The sequence below is a fragment of the Prionailurus viverrinus genome, unplaced genomic scaffold (genome assembly GCF_022837055.1).
Source record: "Prionailurus viverrinus isolate Anna unplaced genomic scaffold, UM_Priviv_1.0 scaffold_179, whole genome shotgun sequence".
In the NCBI taxonomy this organism is placed as follows: Eukaryota; Metazoa; Chordata; class Mammalia; order Carnivora; family Felidae; genus Prionailurus; species Prionailurus viverrinus.
Window position 1 is genome coordinate 21,101 of NW_025927569.1, and position 10,941 is coordinate 32,041.

General features: G+C 53.0%; 1 protein-coding gene across 1 annotated transcript; it reads right to left on the reverse strand.

Moving 5' to 3' along the window:
- Positions 1–412: 412 nt before the first annotated feature.
- Positions 413–10,461, reverse strand: LOC125158217 (neuroblastoma breakpoint family member 6-like). Its single transcript, XM_047845097.1, has 6 exons — positions 10,286–10,461; positions 9,175–9,226; positions 8,207–8,388; positions 6,388–6,627; positions 3,965–4,179; positions 413–832 (listed from the first exon to the last, which is right to left on the reverse strand). Exons 4-5 carry the CDS (start codon positions 6,620–6,622, stop codon positions 3,974–3,976), a joined length of 441 nt encoding a protein of 146 aa, XP_047701053.1. The 5' UTR covers positions 6,623–6,627; positions 8,207–8,388; positions 9,175–9,226; positions 10,286–10,461; the 3' UTR covers positions 413–832; positions 3,965–3,973.
- Between the last annotated feature and the right edge of the window lie 480 nt (positions 10,462–10,941).

Consider the following 10,941-nt stretch of genomic DNA (forward strand, 5'->3'; position numbering starts at 1 on the left):
GCTGGGACACACACTGCATTCACGAGGGAACGACCCGGGAAAAGGTTAGACTGAATTTAATCAGGAGGAAGTGATCAGACACCTTCAGGATGTAGACCATCAAGCCAGACATCTGGCCTGTCCCCTACAGACAAGGAAGTGTCACCACCACCAGAGACAGCCACAGAAAGGTGAGGAGATGTTTGGGGTTCGAAAGGACTACAAAATTACGATAGCACAATCTTCTGAGTCCTTTGGAACCCAAGATATCTCTTCTCCTTTTTGTCGTCTTATTTGTGCTGTGGACACTGGCTGTTTGAAGAAAGACAGGCCCGATGTCTTGTTCCATGGTCAAAATTCTGCAGTTTTCTGATCCCTACCTCATGCTCAGATTCAGGCTAAGCCTCTTCAGCAAGAACGCTGCATACTTAATGCTGTCTGCTCCTGGCACAGCCCAGCTGGTGGCCCAGAATGTCCAGTTTGACATGGGGTCTATTGCCACGTTGCTCCAGCCTCTGCTTATCCGCAGGATGGAATGGAGAGGGGCCAGACTGAAGGTGTCTCACAAGGGCGTGTGGTCTGGGCATTGGTTGCCTCGGCGACTTATCACGACTGGAGTCAGAAGAGCGAGAATTCCTCTCATGAAACCAGACTTTTGGAGTAAAAATCCCAGAGAGTGGCTTGTGATCGAGATGTCGATTCTCAGCAAAGGATCCCTCGCATGTTCTGTTTGGGCTTTAGCTTGATTTGCTGCTTTAGAGTTCTTTTCAGCAAGTGGAGAATGATGGGGTTTTATGATGGGGTTTCGTTTAAATGAGGAGTATCTTTTCTTAGTTCCTGAAGTCCTTGGTATCTGAGACAGAGAGTGAGAGAGAGAGACAGAGGAATCAAATGTGAGTCTTGTTCAGGTCCTGCTGACGGCTGAGCCTGGAGGGATGGCTCCGTGGTGACAGAGGCCAGGGGCGAGCTGAGCCCCCGTGCAGAGAAGGAGCTGAAGGGGGGTCTGCAGGCAGGCTGAAGGGGAGAGTGAGAGCCACAAGCCTGAAGCAATATCCCCCTCAATTGCATCCAGCCTACACTGTAGGATGCAGGGACCCCTGTGCTCCCCGCAGCAGGCGCCTGGTGGCATCCCAGCTCAAGGCTGCCCTCAGCTGTTGCCAGGTCCCGACCATCCCTCCCTCAGCAGCCACCTCACCCTGGAACCCCCTTCCTCAGAAGCAAAGTGATGGCTTTCTCATGTGTCCCACGGAGGCATGTGCTTAGCCCCTGACACACACGTTCAGAAACAGACTGCCGAAGGCAGGAGGGGGCCCTCTGCAGACAAACACACCCCTTCTCACCCTGCCCTGGTCTTCTGAAGGGGGAGGCCAGGCTATGGAACGAGCCCCAGGACGTGAGATGCAACAGGGGCCTCAGACGATGTCCCAGTTCAGTCCTGCCGTGTGCAGATGAGGAACCGTGGGCCAAGGGGCTGATAAGGACTACCTGTAGCTGTGTGACCTGTGCCTGACACCCTGGAACTGAAACCCAGGCTTCGGGCCCTTCCCATCCTTGTGGGGGTCGGGAGACGAAAGCCTCCGATCTGGGGGTGTGGGCAGGCAGTAGACGCTGTTGGCCGCTTGGCTGGACGGAAACAAGGCTTTGCACAGAAATCCTGCCCCAAAGGGGCTGAAAAGAACCCCAAAGGGAGAAACTCCAAGAGGAATGACGAAAAGAGTGGGGAGTGTACCCAGGGCCTCACCCCCTTTTGCTCAGGGACCCCAAGAGCCCCTGCAGGGCACCTCACGCCAGGATACACCTGAGGGAACGTCTAGGAATATTCTCAGTGGAGACACTCGGAACTCTGCAGAGAAAACGGAAGAGCCTTCCTTTTACTCGTCTAGGTTCTTCTCGCACGTTTCCCAAACTGTCCCTGAGGAGAGTCTCTCGGTGTTGACCCTAATGTAAACGAGGGCCTGCAAAGGGCAGAGGGAGACCTAAGCTTCTTTACTGAGGTTTTATATAAGGAGAAAGTTTGATTAAAACATTTCCTTTCCATCTGCAGTGCACCTGTCAGGAGGCTGGGAAACGCATTTTAGTGAAGAGTCAACCGTGATTTTCATTGCACGAGGAGGAAAAAGAGCCCTGAGTTCCGTTACTGGTAATCAGGGAACGGATTGTTGTTCTTACACTGGGTTTCTAGGCAACATTTCTTTCTTACTGCATCCTCTAGTATAAAAATTGTGAGACACTTGGATCCAGAAGAGCGAGTATTCATCGAATTCATTCATGTGTCTTTGTCCTCTTCTTTCTCTGGGCTCTGTTGAGGGAGGAATGTCAACTCCATCAGGGGCTGATTCTCAGCTTGTCCACAAAATGAGTGACACACACACGGGATCCTTCTATCTGGCTTATGAACATCCTATAGCTCCACAGTCCTTCTGATTCCTAGGTGCATACCAGCAGAGCTTTAAAACATCTCCCATTACCCACACCCCAGCCCAGAATGTTGAAATCAAAATCTCAAGGGATTGGGTGACGGCATTCACGTGAGTTCAAAGCTCAGTCAGTGTTTCTTTCACGACAGCGTGATTTAGAACTATTAGCGAAGCTACTCTGTTTCAGACCACGGGGTTCTTGTCCTCATCTCTGCCACCATGACGATACCGGCCCTAAAGATTTTGGTCTTCCTTCGGACACCCTCCCATGAATCCCCGTTCTCCGCTGGACTTGTATGAGGCACAGATTGTCTCGTGTTCCCCTGGATCTCGCGGGGACTTCACAGAGCTGCCCAGAGTTAATTCAGTCAATGCTCGCGTATGTGCTCTGGCCTGAGAATCAACTCAGTTCCTTTCGGTGGATCCTTTTATGAGCCAGCTGGGCATGTAGACACGGTAACGGCAGTGAAAAGGGAAGACAGGTGGATGCCTGAACACCTCGTGTCTGTGCAGGTTGGAAACCTGGCCTCTGCATCTGTGTTTGGCCAGTGTCCCTGTAGAGTGCCATGACTGTCCTCCACTTGATGCCAGCTCTCTTGAGGTCCCAAGGTGTGGGTGGACACTGAGTCCTGGAAACCCCACACACATTAGCACAGGCCTGCTCACCTGGGGCCGAGGACAAACCTGACCCCAGGCAGGCCGTGTGGCAGTCCCAGAGGTGACCCATGATGTCGTGGAGTTTTTGTCGGGGTGCTCTTTCTCCTCAGTTTTAACACTTCTTATTCACATGGGGAAGCTGAGGGGTAAGTGTCGTTCTAGGTCGTGTTCCCGGAAACACCCCAGGGGAGAAGCCATGTGCAAGAGACATTAAGACGATGTTCCTGATGGGGCGTCTAGGTGGTTCAGTCGGTGAAGCGTCTGACTCTTGGTTTTGGCGCAGGTCACAAGCCCACAGTTTGAGGGTTCAAGCCCTGCATCTGGCTCTGTGCTGACAGTTCAGAGCCTGGAGCCTGCCTGGGATTCCCACCCTCTCCCTCTCTTACTGCCCCTCCCCGACTCGTGCAGTCTCTGTCTCTCTGAAAATAAATGACTTTAAAAGAAAAATTAAGGAAAAAAAAAGACCGTGCTTTGGGAGAAAGAGGTCATGGAGCTGGGGAAGCAAGGAAGGAAGTCAAAGAAGCCACGAAAGTGGGTGCCTTGTGCCAAAGTGCCATGTGTTTGGCCACACGTGTAAATGATGCCGGTCTGCTGAGGGGGGCCGTGGGGCCTAATTCCCGTGGCCGTGAGGACATGGGAGAGGGAATGCCAGGACAGCCCCCGTGGGGACACAGCACAGCTCACATGCCACAGCTGATGGAGATGGGAGGGCCCCCAGGGTGGCAGTCCCCGTGGCAAACAGAGGCAGGACCAGACAGAGGCAGGACCAGTCAGAGGCAGGATCAGACAAAGGCAGCGGCAGCTGGCGGAGGGACCAAACGAGGAAGAGAAAAACAGTTTGGGGTGTGGGAGGAGCGGTAATCTAACACAGCAACAGGAATCCATACTCCAAGAGCCACGGACGCCATTACCTCTGTGCCCTAAGCTTGAATGCCACGGAATCTGCACGCGAGTCTGCCCTCGCCGAACTGCACTTTTCTCTTGATCATCTTCTGTTTCATCACACCCAGGGCATTAACGTGGCCAAAGACTTGACCTGCACACTGGTTGGCCACCGAGCCCTCAGCAGCGTCACCCTCCAGCTTGGGAGGGATCTTCACACCCATGGAAGCTTCCAAACCCTGCTCTGAAAATAAAAGCACATCAACAGGATCCACTGTTAGTCGTGATCTTCCTGTGACTAAATCCGCTACCTACGCTGACATCGAATAAGGACGGTGGGCAGGACGAGAAAGGCCTTCGGGAAGTTCACGTGTGAGGGGCGCCGAGGGACACGCTTTGAATACAGCCTGTGTTGTTGACCTCTCTCACGCTACCCTGTAAGGATAAGAGCGCGGGGAGGGCAACATGCCCCCAGCGCCAAAAGTGAAATTGAGAAAAGTAGAATTGGTCAAAACACACAGTTCTGACAAAGAAGAGACAAAGGCCAGGAGGTGGTGCTCGAAAGAGGCTGTCCTATTCAAGGGAGGAGTCAAAGTTGAAGGCAAGCCTTTTGAGAGTCACCGGGGAAACCAAAGCTGGGGAATTTACAGAACACGCCCCAATACTTGATATATTTCATATATGTACACTATGCAGAGCATACACACCGAATACACGTAATGTGTGTGACGTAAGACGTAATATGTGTGTCTATAAGCACATTCTTATCTAATTGAGTAAACGGGCAGTTAACGGTTGGGGGACATCGAGCATAAAGTTCTAAACACTCTTCAGTCAGTTGCAAGTGGAAAATATATACAAATTTGAGAAGGATGAGAAGAGTTGTGGCAAGAAACAGGTGACCTTTTAAGCACCAAGGAAGAATTACAGGCTGAGAATCAAACAGAGTAGAACCACCTGCCCCAGAGTGATAGCTTGTCTTCCTCCAAATTCATCTGTGGAAACCCAATTGCCAACGTGATGCTGGGTGGGGTGGGCCTATGGGAGGCAGATCCCCCCATGAAAGGGATCTGTGCCCTATGAAATTGACCCCACAGAGCTCCCTCACCCCTCCACCCTGTGAGGACAGAGCAAGAAGGCGGCCACACATCAGCAGGAAGGAGGTACCACCAGGCGCCCAATGTGCCACTGTTCGATTTTGGTTCTACTCAGCCTCCAGAACGGGAGACACAAATCTCTGCTCTGACTAAATCACCCGGTCTATGGCATTTTTGTTATCACAGCCTGAATGGACTAAGAAACCCTCCTTGGACAAAAGTCTGGCATGGAGCCCCGTTTCCTGCTGAGGCCTGTGGGGAAGGTGAGCCACAGAGAGGGACTGAGCCAGCAGGAGAGTCTGGGCCGGGACCACGGGAGTCAGGGAGAAGTGGCAGAGAGGCAAGAGGGAGAAGACAGTAAGAATCTCCCGTCCTAAGCCACCTGTCAGGGCTGTGCTTCCCTGAACTCCCACTGAGGCGTCCTCTGGAGCATCTCCGCGGGGCGACAGGGCTGCGCCCTCATCACCTCACTTGGGAACTGTGTCTCCTCTTTTCACAGATGAAGTTGGTGCCTGAAGGAGGAGACCCAGGCTCCAGGAGGGGACACCAAGGGTGAGAGGGTAAAGACGACACAACCCAGGGGAACGCTGAAACGCTCGGTCTTCATGAAATGTGAGCTGACGCGGATCCTGATGACAACGAAGCTGGGGACGTGCTCGTGGAGATGAGAGGGGACAAGAGGAACTAGGTGAAGTATCGGAGAACAGAGTGTGCACTTTAGGAAACTGGCCCCTTATAGTTGCAGAGAAGGGAAACCAGGCAAATGCATGGGAAACTGTCGTGGGGCCAGTATTTCCACTGTAACTGTGAGCGCCGAACAGGGAATATCGGCTGCCTGGTGGATGTTGAAGGAGAGCAAACACTGGCCCACAAGCCTTGCTGAGAGAGTCCGGGAAGATGGGGTCCAGCGAAAGCGGAGCCAGGTAAGGACAGCTCTGGCACACGTGAAACAATGCCACGGAACCATTTTCCAAGTGTTCAGACGCCACAAAGCCACAAGAATTACGCATTACAGATTCATCGATGTTCTCAAGCCATTTTGCTCACTCAGGTCCCTGGAAATTATGTAGCTTCATGCTCCCAGCATTGATGGGATGGAGATCCCATTTTCAATGGTTTCAGATGAAGGGACCGAGGGGGACATACATGAGATGATGAATAACGTGGCCAGTAAACAGCCAGGAGGCTGAAACCATGGCACCTGGGCAGACAGAGCTGACCCTCACTCCCAAGCTCTTTGGAGCTGGAGCGTTGTGAGTTTGGAGCTGGGCAAAGCAAGCCTGCAAGAGGCCCCATTGCTGCCCGCGCCCACAACCCTGTGACTAGAGCTTCCTACTCCCCCCCGCACCTCTCACCTTGGAAGAGCGGCCGTTGGCTCCCAGAAACCATCGTGGCTGCCAGTCTCCTGATGGCGGGGGAGGGGCGGAGCCTGGCTCTGCGGTCACCACAAGCCAACTGCTGGCCCGGCTGCCCTGGCACAGAATTGGCCACCTGGGTATCTGACTGTGGCGGTGCTTGTGAAGCTTGCACCTCCGTCCTTGGGAAAGTCAAGTTTCCACTCGATGGCCCTTGGGGACCGGGCACCTGCATCGGGGCTGAAGCAAGAAGACACTTCAATGGACAAACCCCAGTTTTCTTAACTCAGCACTGCCAGAACTTCCATTTGTGATGTCCTCCCGCCTCGTCCCCCACCGTCTGTGAGACCAGCCAGTGAGCAGGTACAAAGGCAGACATCATGGATACGAAGGCGATGTCACCGTTGTGTGCCTGGGCATGCTGAGATGGCAAGTGTCCAGGACGCAAAGTCCCTGAAGGGAAGGTCACCCCCTGGAGTCCAGACGGCTTTGTGTGGGAGGCGGGCTCATGCCTATTATTCTGTAGTAGTACCCTTCGTCCTACAGCCTAGAGAGAAGGTTCTAGAGAGGCCTCAGGGCAGAACGAGAAAGTACTGCTGATATGTGCCCCAAAAGAAAAAAGAAGAGGGGCAGAATTTGGCCTCAAGGCTTCAGATGCCTGTTTCTCCCTGGCTGGTCCCAGTGCAGGGAGGCTGGGGCAGGGCAGCCCTCCTGGGGCGCCCCCTGCGGCAATCACAGCCCACACACACTGTTCCCACGTTCCCACCAGAACCTGCATCGGGGACGGGCTGTGCATAATGGAGACGCTGCCTTCATTCATCTCCGCCCATCCTCATAGCCTCTCATGGCCCAGGCTTAATGCAAGGCCATGTCACACACATCACCCTCCTGAGACGCGTCTTAACCTGTCCCATCCCTGCCCCCATGGAAACCCAGACCTGGCTGTCAGGGTCTCTGACACAGAGCTCTGCAGGGTTACCAGGGTGCCAGGCAGCCAAGTGAAGAGCCACCATGGGACCCCTAGTGAGAACAGAAATCGTCTGGGACCTCTCAGCTCTGATTGCTTTTCATGGAGCGTCTCCCGGAGACCTTGAGCTCCTGGAGGGGCTGGATGAGCCCTGGCTCTGCTCACACCACAAAGTGCACTGACAGGGTAGGAGCTGGCACTCCTGCAGGGTCACAGGGGTCGTTGGGGGCGTCTAGCAACTGTTCTCTTTGCATTTACAACTGTTTCAGATCATTTGGGTAGAACTGGGTGCTCTGGTACACAGGGAGGCGGGCGCCCCAGGAGAAACAACTAGCAGCTCAGCAACGATTTAACAGATGCAGCCAATGTGGAGCTGACCACAAACCTGTGTGGAAAGCCAGGGAGTTTGTAGGAAGCCACACAAGAAATACAATTGGCAGCAGAATTGCACAAGTAGCAGAGGTCTCCTTTTGGAACAAAACAAAATCAGGAAAAAACAAAGGAGGACTGTCACCCAGCTGTCTCTGGGTAAGATAGCGGTGGCTGAGATTCTGAACCCTTTTTTCCCTTTTCTCCATTTCTCCTCTCGAGCCTCACTTGGTACCAACAGCCTGCATGTTGGACGGGGCCGGGGGACAGAGGGCAGCCTGGGACAGAAGGAAGGAAAGGGCTCTGAGCCACAGGATGCCTTTCAAAGAGTGAATCCGAGAGCAGAGTTCAAACCGGTAGGAGCCTACGGGGCCTGTTGGCAGGGATGCAACTCTCAGCCGATTCAGGTTGTTGAAGACACAGAGGACAGGCTTCCTGGGGCCCCAGCAGGAACTTCGTGCCCCTCACAAGAACAGGACTCACCATCTACATCCACGCCCAAGAAGACTTCCTGTTTGTCAAAGGTGAATGAGGCACTCCTATAAGGCCTATAGGTGTCTGACAGGTCATGGCCAACGGAAGCAGTCAAATTACATTCCCCCACTGAGTCCTGTGGGACTTCATCCTCTGGGGCCACTGGCAGCTCCCTGCAGAGCCTGGTGTTGCTGGGAGGACGAGACATGCAGAAAGAAGGTTTAGTCAACATGCAGTGCCAGCTAGTTTTGAGGGCAGGGCGTAGGGACTGGTCAGAGAACACAAGCGGGATCCCCACAAAGGGAAATGAAGCAGTCTGCCTGAAGCTGGAGCCACAGTGTGGGTACACCCGGATAGGTGCGGGGGGGGAGGGGACGGGGACAGGCAGGTGCTCAGGGCATGGCCAGAGTGCCAGCTTATGGGGAAGGAGTGGGAACCACCCCAGGGCACAACAGTCATGACCCACAGCACACCAGAAGACGATAAAGCAGCATCAACACTTTGGCATACACTGTGTGGACATTTACACAAAGCACCAAGAGAACCCCAGGCTAAGGCAGCATTGTAGACTCCTGAATATCTCGTGGGCCCAAGGCCGACGTGTCTAAATACTGAGACGTGAAAACTGTTTTCCTAAAACCATCCTTGCTGTGAATGCCCGCCAATGTGCTAATGGCAACCGGCAGAGAGAGCTGTGCATCTTACACGGGACCTAATACGAGGAGAGACCGGGAGAGTGCAAGGCATCCTGGGACTGCTTAGTCCACCTGCGTCAGTGGACGAAAGATACTCCATTTGAGAGGGATTAATAACGGGGCCTATGCGAGTACCACATGACACAGAGGACCTTGCTGAAGGACCACCTTGTGGGTGTCGGAAGGGATGAAATAGGTGCATTTAGCACTTTCTAGATTGGCCTAGATCTGAGATCCCCAGATGTCACCACTGAATTAAAGCCCATGATTCTTCAGAGTTACCTGGGGCATGTCGGGTCCTGGTCTTCTTCATCGCAAAGATCATTATGATTGTCTACAAGTAAATACAGACCGGCCAGTCACATAAACAGAGCAGCACTTGGACATGAAAATTAAGTGTCCCACGCAACTAGCACACGGGCACTAATGTCCTTAGTTGGGCAGCAGGGCATTGAGAGAAATAATCCAAGAGGCCTCAAGCAATGCCTTGGGAACATGCCTTGGCTAGCTTTCCTAAAGCATCGGGCAGGATTTCCCTGATCTGGTAGAGCCCCATCTCAACAGTCTGTCCGCAGAGGTCAACCTCTGTTTTACCGCAGATTCTGGGGAACGGCTTACCTGCATTCTCAAAACTTACTGCAAACTTCTCTCACTAGCTTCCCTCATGAGATACTCTAGGTGGCAGGGTTTTAGGGAATTTCTACAGAGGCCAGACTGATGCACGGAATCTGCAGACCCTCAAATCAAAGGAAATCTTTTGTCCGTGATCCCTTTTGCTACACAGGCACATGGGCCATGCACGGGGTGGGGCCATGCCGGGGCTCAGCTATGCTTCAGGGAAACGTACAAGCAAGCTGATGGTGGAGGTGGTTATGTCCTGACACTCAGACGACGACTTAGGGAAGACAACCAACACAGAGGACACGGACACCGGGGACCAGAGCAGTGAAACCAGGGAAACAACACACCCAAAGACATGGGTAAGGCTGACATCGCCTTGACAGGCACAAAACTTCAAGGAATATTGTTTGGGATGAAAGTGAGAGGATGGCAGTTGAGGAGACACAGTGTGTGGAAATCAGGAACAAGACAGACTCCTCTGCGTGTGCCTCACAGATGAGTGTGAGTTTGTCACACCCGCCCTGACCCCAATGTCCTGACTTGTGTCAGGAGCCACAGGCATGGCCTGAGATGAGGAACAGAGGGCAGGGCCCTGATGCATCTGAGGTCTGTGCTTAGAAGTCTATCCTAGAGCCTGACTCAGATCCATATGTCTACGGGGCTGAAACACCTGGATAACAAATTCCAACATAAGCAGAGTAGGGATACCCAACTATGGGGTCGACTTGGGAGTCCAGTTGGAGCTTTAGCACCTTCGCAGTGGAGGACTCACTAGCTGCTTCCAGAGCAGGACAGACATCCAGATCCTCATATGAGTTGATGTTGGCCCTCCTGTGTGTCCAGGGGGAATCAGATAGGTCAGGCAGAGCTGAGTAAGTCAAATAGCGTTCATCCAGTGAGTCCTGTTGGACATCCTGCTCTGCATTCTCCTGCAGCTCCCTGCCGAACCTGGTGGGGAGGGGAGGTCTGAAGATTAAAACAGGAAAAGTAGACACCACAGCATCTTACTGGTTTTCACGGGGAGCCGAGAAGTGTAGTCATAACGTAGGGGCAACCCCATTATTGACAGGGAAAACTATCTTCCTGTTTCAGGGGCACAGTGGGGATGCTATGGGGGCAGGAGAGGCAGAGAGGGAGAGACAGGGAGACGCACACATACACACACACACACACACACACACACACAGAGAACAGAGGTGTTCAGGGCACTGGCCACAGAACCAACTTCTGTGCACCAAACTGAACTACTGTGGAATGGATGTCATGACTCACAGCACACACACATGGAGAATCCTAAACATGACTTCAACCCTTTTGCATAAATTTTGTTGATATACATTCAGTGGCTAAGTGAACACATGTTAAAAGGCATCATCCACATGGAGAGATTTGCATCTTCACGGACTCTTTCTCTTACTATCGTGACAT